The 24,184-nt window shown below is 36.8% G+C and overlaps 1 protein-coding gene across 3 annotated transcripts in view; it reads left to right on the forward strand.

Annotated features, from left to right (window-relative positions):
- Positions 1-24,184, forward strand: part of LOC145243399 (uncharacterized) — a 103,415-nt gene that overhangs the window by 13,034 nt on the left and 66,197 nt on the right. For all 3 annotated transcript variants that reach the window (XM_080106250.1, XM_080106249.1, XM_080106248.1), the window contains exons 3-4: positions 14,186-14,350; positions 20,309-20,445. In XM_080106250.1, the coding sequence (XP_079962376.1) occupies positions 14,186-14,350; positions 20,309-20,445 (302 nt within the window). The remainder of the gene's footprint in view (positions 1-14,185; positions 14,351-20,308; positions 20,446-24,184) is intronic.

Here is a 24,184-nt window from a genome sequence, read left to right on the forward strand (position 1 = left end):
CCAGAACTTGCCCCCATCGCTGGTTCCCCCCTTGCAAATCTTTCACGAAAAACACCCATCTAGCTGAAACCACTTTCAAAAGTTTTCCCCACTCTTTATCTGTGCCAAAATCAAAACGTAGATTCCATGAACAAAGCTTCTTCCTTAGAAGTGCACACCTGTGGAACTCTGTTTTGTCTGCCTGTTTCCCACCTGACTACAACTTGGATGTCTTCAAGTCCAACATAAACAAATTCCTGATGAACTGCCCTCTTAAGTAAGACACTTTATCAAATCTCAACATTAATGTACTGTACACGCAATAACCCTTATCGCCGAGTGGCTTCCGGGCCTTGATAAGTAGTGACCACCTTGTAAAAAAAAAAAAGAAGCTGTTAGAGTAAAAGGCTTTCTTACATCTAGGGATCTGAACCATGTAGGTATAGGACTTTGCTGCTTGTCGGGTTTGTCGGGGGTATTTTTGTCGAGGGGGTACAAGTGCTTTTAGTTCGTTAGAGCATCCACCATTAAAATACTTGCAAAATAGACAGAGGGATGCAACATTTCGTCGGTGGGACAGGGGCTGCAGTTTAGATGACAGTTCGGGACCTATTAGGTTGGCGACTCTCTTTTAGACCCTGTCCAGGAGTGAGAGACTAGTAGCAGATGCACCAGCCCAGATGTGACAGCAGTACTCCATACATGGGCGAATGGTGACTTTGTAGAGGTACAGGATACTTTCAGGCATAAGTAACTTTCTAGCACGATAGAGAGAGCCCGCTTTCTTTGTAGCAGCCTTAGCAATAATCTTGATGTATCTATTCCAACTCGTGTTTCCTGTGAACATTAAGCCAATGAGCTTGAATGAAGTGCTCTCAGGTAAAATATCTCTAGCCATAGTTATTGGTGGTTGGTAACGTTTCATGTAATTATTAAAATAAATGAGCTTTGTCTTGGCAGTGTTGAACATTACCATCCATTTTTGACCCCATTCCACTCCAGACTGAAGGTCTTCCTCTAGGGTTTCGGCCATTACCTTAGATATGTGCTCATTAGTTTTCCCCACGTGCCTGCTATAGAGCGTGATGTCATCAGCAAATATACCCATGTCAGAGACAATTTTATCAGGTAAGTCATTTATGAATATCAGAAATAACAAAGGTCCAAGAATCGATCCCTGTGGCACACCCGTATTTAAATCAAATTTTTTGGACACACGCCCATCGAGGACAATCTGGATTCTTCTCTTTGGAATTGTGGGCCAGTGCCAAGTTCTGCTTCCACACTCAGGGTCTGCCAACAGCCACCTGATTGCAACGGGGGATCACCATACTCTTCAGCACATCCAGGTACACTTTGATGTTGCCTTTCAAGCCGACTTCGAAGATGTGAGGTGGCATGATGTGGTCCTCACTTAAAACCACATCTAAGACCATAATCTTGGCTGGAAACTTTGTTTTCATCACACTGGTCACATCCCTGTTATCCGAATTTGCATTTTGATGTTACTGGCAATGGTCCTGTCGTCATAACTTGGATCTGTGGAGAGCATGAGTTGTACAGTGGCACATCTCCAATCTCGCTTATTGAACATTGTATTACTTTCAGGCATGATAGAAGGCTCCTATCGCTCTTGTGATTGGTACACAACTGGCCAACCAGTAAATGGTCTGCAACAAAAATAGAAAACCAGCTTTCATTAAACGGAAATGGAATCATGTTGTCTTTTCTAGGGCGACAATTTTATCGTTCCTCCCTGTAATCTGCGTGTCATATACTTTGGAATGATATCTACACTTTGTTATACAATCTATGACCTATATTGCAATTGGTTTCAAAAGAATGTGTGGTTACTGAGCTTGGAACTCTAACTCCTAACCAGGAACTTGCAGAGACCCGTCCTAGGGGTCCCCAGGAACCTGCCCTTTTTACGCCTGTTGTAAAAGTGCCCTTTTTAGAGGAATATATTATAGGCCCACCATTGCTATATTTTTTTTTTGCCATTATTTTTTCATTTGAGCACCTATCCTAAAAGAAGTCCTCTGCACGTCACTGCTCCTAACCCTAACTTTCAAAGAAGAGATCGTGCGACACTTCAGCTAATTACTAACAGAGGCGGCCAGCCTTGCCCAGTCATAAAATATACTTAAATATAATATTTTAATTTATGCAAATTTCATATATATTATTATAGTGTCAATTCTCTATTGATTATTATATATTATATTGTACCCAATCTGTAGTAGTGATTTCAAAAGTAAAAAAAAAAATATGACTTGAGTGCCATCAGCTAGAATCGAAACCAAAACCAAAATTTATGAAGAATTCTTGTAAAATTATTAATTACAAGATTCCAGCAAGCAAGCAAGGACGCTCGAACAGTCCATAGAGTTTGATAATTATTAAGATTCAACGAGAAGTCGCTGAAGGCTCAGTAATCTATTCTGACAAGTGAAGAGCTTATTATACTAATTTAAACCAAAAAATTATCAGCAAAATTTCAGTGATCATAACAACCATTTGCACCTACACAAGGAGTTGAAAGACCATAGCTTGATGCAAAGATTCGTATATTAAAAAAATAATGAGAAGCATATTTTGTAGATATTTTCTTTTTTTTTTATTACATTTTCACCCCAAACAAGGCACATTGCCACTTTGGTGTAGAGGGCTACTATCAAGGACATAAGCTACTGGGGTACTATGTAGGGAGTTGGGCAGCAAGATGTCGTTCACGTTGCACTTGAACTTCTGCATGTCAGCACAGGTGGGAAGCAGGGACCTGGAATGGGATTCCAAAGTCTAGCGGTTCTGGGGAAGAAACTACTGGAGTAGAAAGCTCTCCTGCACCTAGTGTAGGGGTGGGATATAGCTGCTTGGTAATAAGTATAGAGTTAGATTTTTTTTTTTATTACATTTTCACCCCAAACAACTTTGGTGTAAGGGGCTACTATCAGGGACATAAGCTACTGGGACACTATGAAGAGAGTTGGGCAGCAAGATGTCGGTTCACGTTAAACTTGAACTTCTGCATGTCAGTACAGTTGGGGAAGCAGAGACCCGGAATGGAATTCCAAAGTCTAGCGGTGCTGGGGAAGAAATTACTGGAGTAGAAAGTTCTCTTACATCTAGGGATCTCAGTGTAGGTATGGGATTTAGCTGCTTGTCGGGTTTGTCGAGGGTATTTACGTCGTGGGGGCACAAGTGCTTGCCGTTGGTCAGAGCATTCACCATTAAAATACTGAGAGAACAAGCAGAGGGAAACAACATTTCGTCAGTGGGACAGAGCCTGCAGCTTAGATGACTTTTTTGTAGATAACGTGCCAGAGGGGCACCTTTGTTTCACACCATTCTTTTACTTCTAAATTCTATTTTGACAATCTGGAGTGTTCGAACGAGTGGTAGTCGTAAACATTGCATAGACGCTAGTTGACTGCCTTAGTTATGATTCCACTGACAATGCCCATCCTTAAGTATTCTTAAAGGGGCTTGATAATTATAATTGAACAATAATTATTCATTTATTCCTACAGACACTAGTGTTTCATGCTTACGCAATCATCAGTGTAGGAGTGTCAATTCCTGCTGGTTGAGAGATTTATATGACCTGATTTTAAAACTTCCACAAATTATTTGAAAAAGAGAACAAACATTATTTTATAAAATGTTACTGTGATAAAAGGGGAATAACTTTAAATAAATAAAGTAAGAGTTATTACCTTTTATAGATCTGTAAAAAGACTAGAGAGTTCTAGAGAGGGGAACCGAAGACAAGATGGCAGCTTCGCTTGAAACTGAATATTGTTCTGTAAATGATTTAAGTTTTCTACCGTGAATAAATAACTCCAAATAAAAAAGTAAGAGTTATCGCCCCTTATAGATCATTGAAAAGACTAGAGAGTTGTAGAGATGGATGGGGGATAATATGGTAGCTTCACTGGACACAAACTATCGTTCTGAAAATAATTTAAGTTTTCTGCTGCAAATAAATTGTGTTTAAAATACAATGAGCTTGTCTGCTTGTTATTAGAATATCCAATGATCCTGACATGATAATTTCTCTGAACACAACATAAACACTAATGTTACACATAGAGATTTTAAAATTTGTGTTGGTGGTAACAGAGTTCTGTTGTGGATGAGACATATACATGAGAGTTGTTCCAAAAGTAATGCATCCTATTTTTTAACTAAAAAAAAAAAAATGTTGAAGAGCTATGAAGACGAGAATGGTACCATGAAAGCGAGCAACCTTTTGTGCTCCAGAATTTATTTTTCTACATAGTCACCACCATTCTCAATGCACTTTTGCCAACGATTGGGTGGTAGCTGTGCATGGGTATCTTGAGCATGCTTTGTCACTCACATCGCTGTCGACACTCTGCAATCGATGAACCCATCTCCTAATTGTACTAACATCAACTGCATTGGCTTCATAAGCGTTCAACAGGTGCCGGTGAATGTTGATCGGTTCCATTTTTTCTGCATGGGGAAATTCAACGGTGCATCTCTGCTTCTGACGCACGTTCATAACAAGGATGCTTTGTTAGAGTCTCACACCATCACTATCTGTAGCAGAGAGATGAAACTTTCAGGTCATAAATGACTAATACTGCGAGGACAGAGAATAGTCCTACTGCATGCTATGTGGGTTGAAATGAAACAAAAGACACATACCGGCTACCTAGGCATAAATCTATGTCTGCGAAGAGTGAGGAACCTCATATTTGGACCAGGAATGTCTAAAGAGATTAAACAATATATTGAAGCCTGTGGGACCTGTGCAACCTATGCAGACCGCCAGCCAGCAGAAGCACAAATCATAGTACCAGTCCTGGAAAGACCTTGGCAACAAGTAGCAGGGGACCTCCTATCATAGAGAGGGAACAGCTATCTGATCACAGTGGACAGACAGCAATTTTTTTGAAATTGACAAACTGGATACACCCACATCAGAAGCTATGATTAAATGCATGAAAGCACATTTCACACACCATGAAATTTTAGAGGTCCTGACTTCCGAAAATGGTCCTCAACTGTCATCACACACATTCAGAAAACTTGCAATGAAATGGCTGTTCAAACACGAAACAATATCACCAGGCAACAGCCAAGCAAGTGGTGCTGCCGAAGCAGCACTAGAAATCACCAAACGCCTCTTTCGCAAATGCAAAGCATCTGGAGAAGATCCATTTTTAGGGCTGTTGAACCTAGACAACGTGCTAACTATAGGACTAAACAGCAGCCCAGCACAAAGATTCTGGTTGGAGAACGAGGTCAATAGTGCCAGCTGTTGAATTAAAACTTAAGTCCCTCTTCCCACACTAAACTGATGAAGCATGGAGGAAACAGGAAAGGAGGCTCAAACACCATGAAATGGAGAAAGAGCTGAAAGGTCTTAACATCGGTGACAATGTTTGAGCCCAGTCATCCAATCTCTACACAAGAGAGTGGAGGGGAGCAACAGCTTAAAAACGAATGACTGGTAGGTCGTATGAAGTAGAGGCAAGAGACGGACAACTATACAGGCAATTCCTGCGCAAAATTCCTGAGTCAAAACACTCCTTTCTAGGATACCATCAGACTACATGCACAGCTGATGCTCACTCTCAGTCCCAAATACAGCCTGACAAACCCAAACCACAAACAAAATGGATTGCACTAGAAAACGAGTTAGCTGAAGAAAGCATTTGTGAAATGAATGACAGCCAACAGCTGACCACTTCTCTTTTACTTGCAAATGCAACTGGTTTACCAACCTGTATTAGCGCTACTCCTAACTCATACTTGCATGCATCATTATCAAGAATAAGATCCTTGTGGGGGTCATAATATGTAAGGATGAGTGAGTTTGTGATGACTTCTTTTAGTGTTGAAAGCTGCTTGTTGGGAATCTGACCGTGCCCACAGAACATCTTTCTTGGTCAGGTTCTGGAGAGGTTTTGTCATTGTTGCAAAATTTGAAATAAATTTTCTTATATAGTTTGTCATGCCTAGGAATCTGTGGAGAGCTCCAATGTTTCATGCTGCTGACATATCAGTGATAGCCCTAATTTTTTCTGGGTCAATTCCAATGCCATATTTGGTGATGCGATGTGCCATGAAAGTAATCGCATTTAGTCCAGTCTCTAGATTTTCTGGGTGAAGTTTTACTCCTATTGTTTAGCATTTCTGGAGTAGTTTGTGGAGTCGTCTGTCATGTTCTTTTTGGTCTTTCTCATGAATGACTAGAGCATCTAAAATAATAACAACTCCTTGAATGTTCTGAAATTGCTCTTTCAGCTTTCTTTGGAAGATCTCTGCTGAAGAGTTCCGGCCAAATGTTAACCGACACCAACAGTATCGGCCAAAGCATGTCCGAAAGATGGTCAGGTTACTAGATGCATCATCGAGCTCAATATCCTGATGATAGATTTATTTTTGCATCTCTCATGCCATGAATGACATCCTCGAGTATTGGTATGGTGTAGTGCTCTCACATGAGTGCTTTGTTTGAGCTTATGAGGATCCAGGCATATCCTCATTGTCCAATTTTTCTTTCTTGTGATGACAAGTTGGCTTAACCATAGATTGGGTTTTTCTACTGGTTTAATTATTCCTAATTTGGTCAGTCAACTTCTTTTTCAGTTCAGAACATATAGCTATAGGTATTCTCTGAGTGAGCATTACAACTGGTATTGCATCTGGTTTGAGTTAGAGAGTGGCAAAACCTGGTAGTTTTGCCGAGTTGATCATCAAACACCTCCTTATAGTTTTTCTCTATGTTGACTGTTGCAATGCGGTGGAAATTCTGTTTTATTTCCACAAGGTCCATTTGTATGCTCATGCACAGGTCAAGCAGTGGTTAATAAATTCCACTGGGTAGGTTTTTCGTGTTTTTTTTTGTTTGTTTTTTTTCATCAACATACACTAAGTGGTTTCATCAGAGATTCGTTCCACATTGAGAAGACCCCTTTATAAGGGTTTATCCTTTTCAGGGAGAGTATTAATAGCTGCCCTAGTGTCAATCTGGAAAACAACTTTTTTATCCAGAAGCATAAGGCATTTGACCTCTTTTGCCTGTTTTGTCTTTGAGAATTTTATTGCATTCACCTAGTAAGTGTATTCTTCCAATTCCTCTGATGATGATGTTTCTTGTTTATGTACTCGTGGAGGAGAAACTTCTTGTTTTCATTTGTTCATGTGTTGTGCCTTTGTTTTCATGTCCTTCTGTCATTGTTGGGACACTTGGATTCGAAATCTCCCTTCTCGTTGCATGTATGGCACAATTTGCAATGGGCTGGGCATCTACTGGATTTTGGCGCATGTGTATAGCCACAAAATAGGCATTCTCTTTTGGAGACTGGTTTCTTCACTCAATTGGCTTCACGTACCCTCATCACCTGAGCTATATCCAGTCCTATTCCTTGACTATGGGTTGAGACCATTTCAGCTACTCTGCATATGTCTATACTCTTCTGTAGAGTGAGGTTCTGCATTTTTAGTAAATCCTGCTTGGTTAACTGGTCACGGACACCTTCTACAATCTGGTCGTGCAGAAGTAGCACGTCTTCGCCAGTACTCTTAGATTATTGTAAAACTTGTCAAAAGCCTCTCTCTTATCCTGTTTCCTTTGACAGAACGCAAATCTCTCATAAGTTTTGTTGAGAATTCCAACAGAATACTACTCCAGTGCTAGTAGTATCTCCTCCACAGTGCGCACAGTTTCCAAGAGGTCAAACTGTATGCCCTGGTATATTCTCATGGCGTCACTTAAGTATAGCAACTTGAATTTCTCGTGGTTAACAGTCCAAACCTATCAATAACGAGTAGTTGGACCATCATTTATGAAAGATTTTCTAGGAGCCAGCCTTATTCCCACTAAATATGAGTCATTCTGAAATCAAAATAGCAAAATTTCAAACATTATGAACAAAACAAAAAAAACGTATTGAATACATAATATTCCCGAAGTAGTTTTAAAAGGTTTTAAAAATGATTTTCAATAATTCTTTAAAAAATAAAACTAATTTCAATAATTCTTAATTAAGATAAGACCAAAAAACTCTCCAAAAAAATCTATTCTTACCCCCCCCCCCTCCCAGATAAACGTTTTGTAGTTTCTTTTTTAGTTATGTTAGTGAAATGCTGCAGCACATTTCTACATGAACATTTTGTAGAGTGTTCGGGCTCTTTATGCCCATCCCGATAGGTGTATAATGTCCTTTACACACCTGAACTGATTGTCTTCTTGCTGTCAACGCCATTATATTATGAGCTCCGGTTGCTTAATCATTCATCATTGCTGCCATCATCGGCATTAGATGTGAGCCTCAGTAGCTTTTTTCATTTGTTGATACAAATTCAACTCACAAACAAATTGAGCTTAGGTATTTGGACAATATCAAAACATTGTTAACTCAGCGCCCGCATAGCGGCAGCTGTATAGTGCAACAGTTAGAAGCTCCGACTCTCATTGATCGGGTTTCAATTCTGGCTGGAGGTAGTTGCTTGTCTAGCCACACTGATGAGCTGTAAAACAGCGAAACAGTACTGTATGTGGATGACTATAATGCTCCCTATCTTAGGTTGCGCATTTGGGAAGTAATATACAAATTACTATCAGCGTATGAAGCGATGCTCTTTCTGTAAACAAATTTAGCTTAGGTATTTGGACAATGTCAAAACATCATTAATTCACCGTCCCTATAGCAGTAACCATATAGCGCAACATTTAGAAGCTCCGACTGTCGTTTGGGCGATCAGGTTCCGATCCTGGCTTGAGGTAGTTGCTTGTCTAGCCGCACTGATGAGTTGTGAATTTAAACAGCAAAACAGTACTGTATGTGGATGACTATAAATATATATATATATATATATTTATATATATATATATATATATATATATATATATATATATATATATATATATAAATCCATATACAGTACTGTTTTGCTGTATCACAGCTCATCAGTGCGGCTAGACAGGAAACTAATCAAGATAATCCAAAGTGATTAGTTGCATCTTAGCAGGTAGGAAATAAGAATTTTTTTTATATACTTTGTAACAATCACAGCCAAATATCTTGACTATATAAACTATATACATTCATACAAAGTCGTTTGTGCACGCAAGTTGATCATCTTGTCGTCATCGCCACCACTATCATAATTGTGAGCTCCAGGTGCTTTTCTGCTTATCGATACAGAACCACACCACTAGTTAAATTATAAAATGGTTTATTCAAAGGACAGAACAGAAACTTTGCTTGTGTGTGTGTGAGAGAGAGAGGGAGAGAGAGAAGAAGGGAAAGAGAGAGAGAGAGAGAAAGAGAGAGAGAGAGAGAGAGATATTTCACTACATCAGCTGCCCAATGCATGTTATCCCCATTTCTGGCCGGGAAGAGGGTCAGAAAATTACATGATTTGTGTTGTGACCTGAAAAGGTCACTAAAAATGATTTGGACACAGATGTAGTTTAGAAAAGGGGTTTGTATTTACAACAAGACAGAATACATAGAGAACAAGAGTTGTAGTACTTAATTCAAATATAGCAAGAGTAGTACCTCTTAGTATATTTATACCGTTAGGAGAGTTCGTATATTGTGTATGGGTGAGACCCCCCCCTCCACCCAAACCATTTTTCACCATAAAACACTGTTAATATCTTTTCCACTTTGGGTTGAAGATTAGTGGTTCGGTGAATTATCTCTTTTTGCCCAACCATCACTGTTCTGGTGTTCATTGGGTTGGGTCGAGATCGAACGCCTCAAAAATGGCGTTGATCAATTCTTCCTCTATGGGTAATGTGTCGCTAGTGTTATAAGTTACGTTTTGTTAATTGTTTTTTGCGACATTTATGAGTATGTCTCGAACCTCGTATGATATATACAATATCGCGAATCCTCTTGCTGATCGTACCCAATTCCCAAAATGAAACATTATTTTTAAAACCTAAAAAAACTCCAGTGTTAAAATGTCTTTTGGGTACGTACATGGTCTTACGCAATTTTAATTGGATGAATTTTATCAAAAACTGATTTCGCCTTCCGTGTGAACATGATTTCAGTAAGAAGGACTGCCATCAGCGTAATTCTATACACTTGCAAGAATTGTTGTAAGCTTTCGTCCGTGGGTGTACCCTGTGCCTTTTTTAGCACTCTTTAAAGAGTGTCTACAAATCTTTCAGCTTGTCTGTTTGATCTAGGGTGATATTGTGGAGTAGTCATATGCTTAGAGAAAAGGTATTTACGACAATACTGAATACAAAGAGAACAAGAGTTGCAGTACTTAATGCAAATATGGCGTACTATGAGTGACTCTCTAGAGTGGTATCTCTCGGTATATTTGTACTGTTAGGAGAGTTCATATATTGTGTATGGGTGAGTCTCCACAACAATTTGCTCAAATTTCGTTTGTTGCCCTGCTCCTATGACCGTTGAATTCCAAACTTTTCCATTAATGCATCTACTAATGGATTTCTTAATTTCTTTCTTCCTACTGCTGCATATGTTTGCTGTGTCTAGCTTTCAGTCACCCTTTGGTCCACTACTGCTGCTACTTCTGCTGCTGCTGTTGTTGCTGCCGTCGTTTAGCAAATTGAACTTATACAGATAGCTTACAAAAAATTGTACTTTATAATTGTCTGGTTTGCATGAAGTCTTCGTTGTTTGTAGCTAGATGTTGGTCTCATGACTCATCTTTCCATAGCAAGTTATCTCAATTCCACGTTGGTAGATTATGAAGTAAAGGATCTTTTTATAAGGAGGAATGAAGAAGGGTCGTCTTGGATGAAGGACAAAGTAGCTGCGTAGATATCCATTGTTCTAGTTTTGCAGGGTGTGAAGAAAAATGGGTTACCATAGGTTTTTTTTTATAAGAACAAGCTTCTTCATCTACGATTTAAATCAATTTTATTCACACAATTTCATCAACAACGACAACAACAAACATGGCCGGGAAAGAGTTATGCAGACAAGAGTACAAAAATATGTTAAATCAGTAGACATTGGGTCTCATCTCGTCTGGCTTGGTTGTGACTAAGGTAAAAAAGGAAATATGACGTCTCAGCATGTTGACGGTTTTTGTACTAACTGTTTGAAAAAGGGCGGGAAAAAAGTTGCTGCACATGTTTGCTGTGTCTAGTTTTCAGTCATTCTCTAGTCCACTACTGTTGTTGTTTTTTTGTTTTTTTTTGTTTTTTTTAGCAGATTGAACTTCTGCACGAGAACGCGCACAAATCGTGCCTTATGATTGCCTAGCCTGCATGAAGTCCTTGTTGTTTGTAACAAGTTGTTGGTCTCATCACTCATCTTTCCATCGCAAATTATCTCAATTGTATGCCCTTTGTCCTCCTTTTAGTTCAGTTTTCGATAAGATGTTGTGACAATAAGACATCATTACATGTTTTCATCCTTCATCAGAAGTGGGAAGACCAGTATTTTTGTTTTTTAACCCTAACCCTAACCACATTATGTTTTTTGACAAAAGTCAACCTGTTGAACAGCATGTTTTGTATTCTATTATTCTCTATGAATAAAGTTAATTACTAATTTAATGGAGATGTTGATATTGTCCTTGGAAAATGGTGACCCATTTTCTTATTCAATATTCAATTCCAATCAAATTCGTCCAGATCCGATCAACTTTACAAAACGACTGTTTTCATCTTGACATTTTTCCAAACCTACCATCAAAATCAAAAAAAAAAAAAACATGAACAGGAAAGATGTATGCAAACACGAGTACAAAAAATATGCTCAGTCAATAGACATTGGGTCTCATCTCACCTGGTCTGATCGTAGTTAAGGTAAAAAAAAAAAAGGAAATATGACGTCTGGGCATGTTGACGGTTTTTTTAATAACTGTTTGAAAAAAGTGTGAAAAAGAGTTGGAAAAGGTTTGGGCAGAAGTGCTCCCCCTTCACATAATGAATGTTTTAACCGAACAACACACTGTGAGCCCAGATCGCCGATTTGTGGAAATAGAAACAATGTCAAGTCCTCAGGTAGTGGTTGAGGGCTTATTTGAGGTAAAACGATGAGTCAAATACAGAAAAATTAAAATATTTAAAAAATGTCAAATTTGGGGTGTTTAGGGCCCATTAACTTCAATTCGGGATTTTGCTGTCAAAAGTGCAAATTAGATATTTGAGCATATCTTAATGAAAAATGATCCACTGGCAGTTGTTTAGGGCTTGTTGTAAGTCCAATGGTGTGAATACGAAATAGTATATATATTACAATATATCAATCAAGTAAGATATCTTCAACTATAGAAACATAAAATTTCTTTGGTAAGTTGAAAAGCCTTGCATAAAATCTAATAGTGTGATCATTTGCACCACATTCAGTGCAATACTTATTAGAATGCAATTGATTGAACTGCTTCACAATACCAGGATCAGAACGTTTAAACAGTCTACAAATAATATCAGTTAAATGTTCAATTGTTGATGTTTTTCTTGAAAGGAATTGCAAATAATTACGGATGTCTTTATTGTTGGACACCAAACATTCCTTTAACAAGTTTCCTAATCCGCAGCCATCATTCATAGCCATCAACTCGATTAAATGTTGAATTATTCCATGAAGAGTGATTTAGCTTCACCCATTTAAAATGATCACACATATTCCTAATTGTGTTTTGATAAAGAATTTTTATCTTATCAAGATTAAATTGTCTTGAGAATGATACAACACTGATGATTGTTCACAACTGGCGATACAAAAGCAACAAATTATTCCTGTGTTTCACAGAAGTCAATTTATGCATGCAATCAATAACCTCATCAGAGACAAAAAAACGTCTTCCTTTCACACCAGCATCGTTACATCTATCCAGATAGAGACTATTTTCCCCGTGAATTTTGTTAAGAACTCTTTCTCTGGAGGCACAAATTGGGTCACCTAATGACCCATACTTCTCAATCCATTGTTCGTAGTCGATGCAGCAATGATACATAACTTTGAGGAATCATGTAGTGCCATTGATGTAGGCATGGGTTATGGCGATGTTTTTCTGGTTTTATACAGAAATTGGTTTCGCTGTAATATCTTGCCTTGTCTTAAAGTCATCACTTTTAGTCGGAACCACACCATCATCATCAACTAGACTTTCCAACAATTTTAGAGCATCTTCAGCACATCTGTTGATTTAGAATCCGTAAGAAATAAATTCAGAATTTATCCAGTCTGTTTGCTTGCTAATACAAAGAATACAATCTGCACCACCTAGTTGTGACACATGTTATTTAAACTTTAAATCTTTCATAGTGTTATGAATTTTTATCTTTACATTATATGTTGCATACGGCTAAATCTCAAACCTCTTTACTGCATCAGATAGCACTTTTGAAGATATTTTGCAATTTATGCAAAAAAAATCATCTGATTTGGGTAAAGAATGTACAATTTTGGCATGTTTTTTACAAAGAAGAATGAAAATTATCTTCAGTTTTTCTGGAAATGTTCATTTATTATCAATTTAATGAGCTAGTAAATTAATTCTCAACATTAGCAAGCCAATTGTTCTATTTTTGAGAGGTTTTCTGAGGTTGGTACAATTTTGCTTATGAAAAACTGAGCCTGACCAAGGTTGTTGATTCCTGCAACTCCAAAATCTTATAAAATCGCTAAAATATTTTTACTTTTTAGTTATTAAATTCAGAAGGTTAAAAGAAGACATCAATTTTTTTTTTTACCTATTTCAATCACTGTGGCAACAAGTGAGAACATGCTAACATAAAAGAAATTAAATGTATTTTTTAAATAGCAATTGCTCCAGACAAGACATGAAGCTACTCGATGTAAGATGCTAAAAAAATAATTTCTACTTCAAGGTAAAAAAACAGCCAACAAAAAGTTTGAGATAGATTCCGACCCCAAAAATAGCAATTCTTATCCCTTTGTCAGAAATGGAATGTGAGAACTAAAGGACAAAATGAAGGCAATAGGAGTTACAAGGTTGCCAAAATTAAACTCATATAATTATACAACTTCGACACATTCTTCCTTTTACTATATCCTTAACTCTGTACTCAGTGTCTCACCTTTTATCTTACTATACCAACTTTCTTAAATTCGGTGTTATAATTAAAAATAAATTTATGATTGAAATCTTTCTTTTGCTCTTTCATTTAGCTATAATTTCTTGATTTTACAATTCAGAGTCGCCCATTTTAAAACGAACTCGGATAAATGTTAATATTTCCATTTTTGTTTTAAAGATTGCCAAAACTTCAAAGAGAAAACGCCGCCGAAAGATCTCCGCCTGGAAACTATTCATCTCGTATCGATAAATTTATACAATATCACCTACTCACTCAAGGATAAAGATTATCCTGGTGAAACATATTCGGCCTTAAACTTGACATTTTCTCTACCAAGTGGCGGTTAGTAAGATTATTTTGATATTTTAAAACTTTTTTTCAAAATTTAATTTACAATTCCAACTTTAATTTAAATTTCCAACTTAGATGAAACTAGCAGCTTATATACATCTTAAACATTGGAAATCTTTTATTATGTTTCTGAATTTTTGAGATGAAGGTTGATTATTCATATTATTTGGATTCTTTCATCTTTCACAACGCTTCAGTCATTGTAACCCCCAACCTTCTTCAAGCGTATCTTGTGAACTCTGTAATTTAATTCAGTACACCATGGATCATTGTGCAAGAACCTGTGGTATAGTGGATAAAGTATTTGGTAAAATTCAAGTGTAAAGTTACACTCTTCTGGAGGTTAAAGAGTCAATCCTTTAGAACTTCTACCCAGTAATGACAGATGAAATAAGAGTATGTTATCCCTGTTATAATAATGTTGTAATAAGAGTTCCGTTCAAAATTCTGTGCTTATTCCAGAGTTTGACTAAAAGATTCCTCAAGTTCAACAAGATACATCTGAAGAAGGTTGGAGGTTACATTGGCCTAAACGTAAAAATAACATAGAAGATGAGAAAAGTAATCCAAACAGTAAAAATAATATGAAAATATTTTATTTGAAAATATTAAATTTGATAATATATATATATATATATATATATATATATATATATATAGTAAGTTATAAAATGTATATGGCGATTAAGCTACACTGAATATTCTGCGTTTCATCCACTCTAGGACGCTTCAGGCTTATGCGCATAAGCCTGAAGAGTCCTAGAGTGGATGAAACGCGGAATATTCAGTGTAGCTTAATCGCCATATACATTTTATAACTTACTAACTAGCTCTACCTACGTATTGAGCACTTTTGAAGTAAATACTTAAAGTTTACGCATAAATCTATACTTTCGTATATTAATTTTATGTGAGTAAATTAAGTAGTTATATATATATATATATATATATATATATATATATATATATATATCTGGCTTTTTTATTTGACTGGTAGTAATGATAAAATAATAAACATTTATTGCTTTTAAACTATTAGTAAAATTAAAATCATCCTTCATAAGGTTTATTTATTTTTTTTTTTTTTACGAAAATATTTGCTCATTTAACATGTGGTTTACAGCAATCGTGAAAAATAACAACTTTAAAGCTAAATACTTAGAGATTTATAAAGAATCAGAATCGGTAATTGTATCGGAATCGGAAATAACATTGAAATCGTCCCATCACTAATATATATATATATATATATATATATATATATATATACCAGCAGGACAACGATCTCAAATACATGACTAAGGCAACTACTAAATGATTTTGGGAGAAGGAAATAGAGGTATTAGGATGGCCAAGTTAATCACCTGACCTCAACTTAATTGAAAATCTGTGCCAAAAGTCGTAGTTGATTGTACAAAAGAGAGATCCGAGAAATCTGACAGAACTTAAACGAATTTGCCAAGAAGAGTGGGATAAATCTTGTAAGGAAGTATCCCAAACGTTTGGGAGTTTTTATGGCGAGTAAAGGCCATATTACTAAAAAATAATTTTTTTTGTGTGTATGTTGGATACTTTTTGGACCCTAGATATGACATTTATGTAATTATCTAGTGGATGCGCAATTATATAAGATTTTTTATACGGAATTTGTATTTATCATATAAAAATACATTAGAATAGCATTTTGTTATCACTTTTGTTTTCGTGTAATAAAAATTAATGAACTTTTTGCTTTGTATTGGATACTTATTGCACACACTATATATATATATATATATATATATATATATATATATAGTGCCGGTAAAAAGAAAGTCTGCACTTGTAATTTTTTCAAAAACTGCAAATTTAAGCTAAATTTCATGTAACTGTTTAAACAACCTATACCTCATTTGATTCGCCTTTTATTCCTTTATAATTTTACCTGTTCATATTTGACTTTTTATTAAAATATTCTAGTGTTCACGTCAATTTAAAAAAATAACTTCAAATGAGGAGGCAAAAAGAAAGTCCACAGCAACAAATTTGCTTAAAACCAGTTTAAATTATCGCCCCTAAATCAGTTTAAAATATCCACCAACAGGCAACAAAGCATCTCTAATCGTAATTGTTGTTGTTCCAGGTTATACAACGTAACATTTAGTCCATATGCCACGACTTTCTCTTAGTGATCGTCAGGAGCTCATTCGGCCACAGATTGAAATGTGGTGAGAAAACGGTATGAAAGACTGCGAAAAAGCACCAAAACACCAGCAGTGTTCGTGGTACCCCTAAATCTGGTCGTACTAGAGTTACTTCTAAGAGGAAAGACAATGCTATCACGATTCGCAGCCTAAAAAACAGATTTGAAATCGCTTCCCAAATCTAACAACAGTGCAGTCTTGTTAAAAAGTGCTCTTTTTCTACTGTCAAGAACAGATTAAAGGAATTTAATTTGCGATGTTATGTTGCAAGATGCAAGCCAATGATTTCTGTAAAGAACAGAAAGCGCCGTCTGGACTTCGTCCGATGCAATAAAGATCATAACTTCATATTGGTCGAAAGTGCTTTTTAGCGATGAAAGCAAGTTCATTAGGCTAGGCAATGATGGTAGGCAGTACATCCGTCGGAGGAAAGACGAAGAATTTAATCCTAGGTGCTCAGTTTCAATGCTGCATGGTAGTGGAGGTTCAGTTTTGGTGTGGGGCATTATTAGTACCAATGGTCCCAGGCCTATAGTTCGCTTGCAAGGTCGAATTAATTCGACCAAGTACATTAATATATTGACTGAGCATTTTCCACCCTACTTTGGTCAAAATTTGAATGATAATCCCATCTTCATGCAGGATAATGTTCCCATTCACACAGCTGGTAATGTCAAGAGGTTCCTGGAAGAGCATGATATTCCCTGTTTGGATTGGTCTGCACAATCTCCATACCTCAACCCTATCGAAAACGTATAGCATTACATCAATCAACAGCTACGCAATGATAAAATTTCAAATTTGTAAGAACTTTGGACAAAAATTAAAGAAAAGTGGGATGCCCTTTTCCTGGAGTATTGCTGCAGTCTAATTCAAGGAATTCTCAAAAGATTGGAGGCTGTTAAATTGCAGAATGGCTATGCTACTAAATATTAACTAGTTCATTGTGTTGCTTTAATGTCCTAAAGTTACATTTGAATAACAATTTTCCATTGTGCAGACTTTCTTTTTGCCTCCTCAGTTTGAAGTTATTTTTTTAAGTTGAACACTAGAATATTTCAATTAAAAGTCAAATATGAACAGGGAAAATTACAGATGAATAAAAGGCGAATCAAATGAGGTATAGTTTGTTTAAACAGTTGCATTCAATTTAGCTTAAATTTGCAATCTTTGAAAAAATTACAAGTGCAGACTTCCTTTTTGCTGCCTGTGTATATATATAAGCTGTAAGTCTACCAATTAATTGTGCAAGAAGTCATGGACAAGGCCTGTCAAGCCTTTTAGGTTTACATGAAACACATATGGTAAAGGCTATCATTGGATAACGGTTTGCTGTCAAATAAAACAAAACAAAGGCCAAGATCAAGGTCTCAAAGAAGAGACCATGCCAAACCAAGTTCACAGTATCCATCTCAACACAAGTTCGTTCGTTCATCAGTTCAGATGGATTATGTTGAATTGAAAGCCATGTTTGATTTCAGAAGAATTCTCCATGGATAGCTACTCTATATAAGTCCTGGAGATGAAGAATTTTCAGTGAGTAACTGTTCTGATGTGCTGGAGTGCTCAAAGATTCTATATTTTTATGGAGCAATTCTTGTTCCTGATTCGTTGCTAGCAGAACATGGTCCAATTTGATTCGTCAGTACCTATTGGTAGCATCTATAAGTAGGATCTCCCAACATTCCGTGATCCTACCCTCATTAAATATAAAAAATATGGCATAATCATGTTGACACACCGGTTACCGCTAAATCACCAAAGTTAAGCAACGTTGAACCTGGTCAGTACTAAATGGGTGACCATTTGGGACTTCAAGTGCTGTATGTGCTCTCCACCTATTTCAGCATTGTTTCCAGCCGTCCTGGTCTTCTCCTTGCCACTGGACCCAAACAGTGTCGATTCAGGAGAGGTGTGGTTAAGAATTGTGTGACCCTTGCCTTACAATTACACGCGCACCTGCGCCTAAAGGGGTATCCTTCGTCTTTCGAAACTTAACGGAGGCATCGATCAATCGAAATATCAAAAATATTGCAACAGATTATCTATTATGAGAATAGGTAATTCATCCGAACTGATGCAGTATACAATACTCAAAGACTAAAGGAAGACCTGAAAGGCTTAACATCTAGTAGCATGAAAAATATTCTTTATCTCTCAGAGAGATGAAGTTTTCACCTTTGACATAAGACTGTTAAACAGTAGTGGAATCTATAGACTGTGACTAAAAATAGATACAGGGGTTCATTATTGCGTCGCTATGCAGGGGCTAAGTTATTTTTCAAGCTTGATGCCTAAGCTGGTTACTCGTCTATACATCTCGATTATGGTAAATACTGATTCCAGAATTTGGAATGAGTGCATCACAGAATATTTTCAAAATAAAGAATCAGTCAAATCCGTGAACAAGTTGACGAAGCAGTAGGAATCATTGATGTTGCTGCTATCAATGCCAAAAAGAATCATGAAAAAATCTTGTGTAAGCTGCAGAGAATGATCTTGTACTCAACTCAACAAAATACCGAAAAGCAGATCTTTCTTTGGAACAGTCTTGGAAGACAATGGATACCCTCTGTTAGAGTGCTGATCACGTAATTGTGAAGCAAGGATTGCAGAATCACATCTCCCCTGAATCGGCACTACTTGGTATTAATGGCAAGGAGAAGTCACCCATTTAGTACTGAACAGTCTCAACAACACTTAACTTTGGTGATCTAACAGGAACTGGTGTCAATGTGATTATGCCGTCTTTGGAATGATGTACAGTGAAAATGATGCTAGTCCATATCTAGAGAAGATAACCGACTTATGGAACATAACATAACCAACAAGGAAGAAAGAACTATAAGAATTCTTAGGTCTTATCACATACTTGTCACTGTTCATCTTGTTGGATCAAAATTATCTCAGTTGTCTCCCTTGGATTTATTCTCAGTCAACATTAGAGAATGCATTAATCTTAGAATCTTTATTTCTGCTCATATCCCAGTAGTTTAAAATAGCGGAAATAATATGGTACGCCATGGTAAGAGAACTTATTTCTTTATTGCCTATAATAATAATGGAAGTGGGAGATAGAGTGTAAGGGAGTCAAGATGAATCATGATACTAGCACTACTGGTGGGGTGGGGGGAGGAGGAGCATCGTTTAATAAAGCTAATCTATAAATCTGTAAATGTTAGTGTGTGAGGACAACTCTCAACCTATATACTCAACAAATCTTTGATCTGCACAGTTGAATTTTGGTATATAGGGTATTCAAACATGTTAAAACTTTTTAATCAGTTTTCATCCAGAAAAAAGGGCTGCTAAAATTGAAAAATTGGTACTTGGGGGTCATCGGAGTTTTATCTATTTGTCAACTATTTCATGATTGGGCATGCGTGTATCGTTGATATGACAGCTTCCTTATGTTAAGAATAAGTAGGTTTGAACACAATTTTTAAAGATCGTGACAAGCTGGCCTTATGGTTATCGTATTTGACTCAATGTCTTTAGGTTTTGGTTTCAATCTCAACTCGAATGTTTTTTTTTTCTTACTTACAAGAAGTGAAATGTTTAGAAAAAACATAATACTTGCATGCATATATCTCAGTTTATTTTTGTATTTTTTTTACTTCTTTTGTTTTTTAAAGGAATTTAAAGTTACGTTTAATACCGGGTAACGCCGGGTACATCTGCTAGTATTATCCTATTTCAATTAACTACAAAAAAATAAAACAAAAAAAAATATGTTTATTTATTTTTAATATTTTAAATTTTTTAGACATGCTTGCATCCTGCCTGGCTGTACGTGTAAATATTTGGAATAACTGTACAAACAGTAACTATGGAGGAAAAGGCTATTGCAGACTGTTTAATTTCAATCTGCATGATGCACTGAAGAAAACCGACATCCAACCAGTAAGTTACTTATTCTAGGAGTTTTTGTTTCGAAACCTGACATTTTTGGGTTTTACTCCATTCAACCCAAAACAAGACATACTGCCATTGAGATGTAAAGGGCTAGAGTGAGTTATGAACCAGATTTATAGGATGAGGATGTTGGTTGGTTGGTTGGTTGGTTGGTTGTTTTACGGCATATCAACCCTTTTCAGGTTATTTAATGCCGAATCCAAAGATTTTGAAGAAAAAATTTTTTAATAGAATATATTTGTTGTTTTCAAGTCGGTTTCTATTTAACCCATAGTTGGAACCCTAACAAGTACTACCACTCCGGGTCAGAGTGGACCTGGGAGCAATGGTAATTAAAGGGTGGCTCCACACTCCCCAAAGCCCACAAGCTGGGGCCTCACCACTGGGTATAGTTTAAGGTCATATCCAGGACCCCCATTGAGGGACTTTTACCCTCTGCAGGGGGGCAGTCGGTGTATTCTAATGCCCCACCGACAGGGCCAATAGGATGAGGAGTTGTACAGTGAGATGCCTGTTCACATTATATTTAAATTTCTGTGTGTTAGTACAGTTAGGGAAACGGGAAGCAAACTGGGGTATAACTTTGGATGTGGTGGAAGACGCCTCAACCATCTACTGTTCATGGATGATTTGAAGATATTTGGTAGAAATAAAAAGGAAATGAAGAGACTGGTAGAGCTCGTAGGGACATACTCGGAAGACATTGAGATGGAGTTTGGGATTAGTAAATGTGTGGTGCTGGTGATGAAAAGGGGAGTAAAGGTTCATTCAAATGGAATAGTGCTGCCAAATGGAGAAATTCTGAAAGAAATAGAAGATACAGAGTATAAGTATTTGGGAGTGTTGGAGGTTGTAGGCATCATGACCAGAGAAATGAAGGAGAAAGTCAGGAAGGAGTATCTTAGAAGAGTAAAACTAATTGCGAAGTCGAAATTGTATGGAGGAAACCTATTGAAAGCGGTGAATGCATGGACAGTTAGTGCTTAGAGATATAGTGTGGGAATTTTAGAATGGTCTGACAAGGAGTTGCATGCCATGGATATCAAAACAAGAAAAAGTTTTAGCAATTTTTGATATATTCCACATTCGAAGTAGCATAGCAAGGCTGTATAAAAAGAGGAAAGATGGTGGGAGAGGATTGAAAAGTGTAAAAGATTGTGTTAGAACTGAGGAGATTTCGTTGAAGGAGCATGTGGTTAGAAATGAGGAGTGGATGCTTAAGGTTGTGGCCACTGAAGTGGAGGTATGGCTGATTATGTGAAACGTATGGATAGAGAAAGGGCAGAGGAACTGGCTAGGAAGAAAATGCATGGAAGGTTCTTCCGATATATAGCAGAAGTGGCTGATGAAAGATCATGGCAATGGCTTAGAGCTGAATATCTGGCTAAGAGTACTGAAGCTTTTGTTTGTGCAGCACAAGAGCAGGCATTAGGAACACGATTATTCAAAAAAGTGGTTCTAGGAGAGGAAGTTGTTGCAGAATGCTGGATTTGTGGTAAGACCTCAGAGTCAATTGCGCACCTTGCAGCAGGGTGTAGTGGATTAGCCCAGAGAGAGTACTGCAAAAGACATGATCGCATGGGATTCCGGATATACTGGGAGGTGTGTAAGAAGGTTGGGGTGAAATGTGCTGGAAAGTGGTTTGAGGAGGTGCCTGATGAAGTGAGAACAAGTGAGGATGGAAATGCAGAGGTATGATGGGACAAAAGTGTCATAACGACCAAGCAATTGGAACATAATCATCCGGATTTGGTCGTCATTGATAAAGTCTCAAAAAACTGTGAGAAAGAAGGAAAATAAGAAGTGGAGAAATTATGCTCCATTGGCCTCGGAGATAAGACGTACACACGGGGTTAAAACACAAATAATCCCGATCGTAGTAGGTATGCTAGGAGTAGTATCAAGTCGTCTGGAAGGACAATTGAAAAAACTACGAATCTCCGATGTTTTAGGCGGCCTTCAGACTTCTGCTATTGTAGGTACCACGAACATCCTTAGGAAAATCGTTGATCTTTGAAGCTCCTGGTTTAGAGCCGGGATTGAGGGAAATCCTCTGGAAATGAATTCCATCCCTTTCCAGGGAGACGGTGATAAACAAAAAAAAAAAAAATAAATAAATAATAATAATAATAATAATAATAATAATAGTAGTAGTAGTAGTAGTAGTAATAATAATAATAATAGTAATAATTATTATTATTTTTTATTTATTTATTTATTTTTTTTATTTCACTCACTATGAGTTATCACATTGGGCATCACCAGAGATTGCTCACTGACAACAACCGGTGGTATTCCCTGGAGTCTTGATGACAACAAGTCTCCCCAGATTTCCAGTACTCTCCACCTCTTTTGATAACCTTTGCAGTGAATTTGTGTTATCACAGCAGTTGCTTGATATTGACTTCTTGCTGGTAATAACTATTAGCCATCACTGAAATTTGGGTGGCAATAGACCTCACTAAAGTCCCAGTCCTCTTTGTACCCATCCCGTGGAGGTCTGGTTAGTGCTTTCCATCTTTAGTCTTTCTATCCTCCTTGACTCTTTCACTTTTTGGTGTGGTGCCAGGCGATGTTGACTACAATTTTTTTTTTTTTGGGGGGGGGGGGGGGGTAGTCAGCTTACAATTTTGCTGTTTCAGTTTTCTTGACTGCATCGTTTTCTTTGCAGTTCTATATGTCCGATTAGTGTATGTTGCTCATGTAAATTAGTTTCTGCACTTAAGGGTTTTCCTTAAGATTTCAGCTGTTTTCAGCATTACCATTCATTGCATAGTCTCAATCTTCCCCTTGATTCTGATTTCTCTTAGTCTTTTTTCCAAGTTCACTGGGACTGTTCCAACAATTATTGGTATTGCTAGTTGGCAGTCCAGCTCTGCCCGGTCGTACAATATGCTTAAACATGATATTTTAATTTATGGAGATTGTATATGTATTATTTTAGAATTAATCCTCTATTGATTATTATATGTTACGATGGAATAATTTGCCCGATTAACTAATTTGCAAAAAAAAATAGAAAAAAAAAAAAAAATAATAATGATAATGTCGTTCATCAAGATCCTCTGTGTTTGTTTACAATATCATATCAGCTGATATTTGGGCTTGACAATAAATGCCCTGGAAAAGTCACTTCTGATTAATGTTTAGTTTTAAAATATGGAAATGAAGAAATGATTTCCAGTGATTTTAAATGGTACCTTTTCTTTTATCGTAAATTGAACTCATTAATAAGAAAAAAATTAAAATAAAATGGTGAGGTACACCCAGGCTTGATCAGAGGATAATTCGATCTGTAGTCAAATGCTCTACCACTAAGTTACAGTGGTGCCAAAAGAAAGTTTGCACGTCATTTTTCCAAAAACCGCAAATTTAAGCTAAATTGAATGTAACTGCTTAACCTATACCTCATTTGATTCGCCATTTATTCCTCTATAAAATTTTACCTGTTCATATTTGACTTTTAATTGAATATCCTAGTGTTAACGTCAATTTAAAAAAATTAACTTCAAATCGAGAAGGCAAAAAGAAACTCCGCACAATGGAAAATTGTTATTTAAATGTAATTTTAGAACATTAATGCAGCACAAATACAACAGGAACACAATGAACTAGTTAATATTTAGTAGCATAGCCATTCTGCAATTTGACAGCCTGCAATCTTTTAAGCATTCTTTGAATTAGTCTGCGGCAATACTCTGGTGAAAGGGCATCCCACTTCTCTTTA

Source organism: Euprymna scolopes, chromosome 22 (genome assembly GCF_053919585.1).
Source record: "Euprymna scolopes isolate OS-2025 chromosome 22, ASM5391958v1, whole genome shotgun sequence".
Taxonomy (NCBI): Eukaryota; Metazoa; Mollusca; class Cephalopoda; order Sepiida; family Sepiolidae; genus Euprymna; species Euprymna scolopes.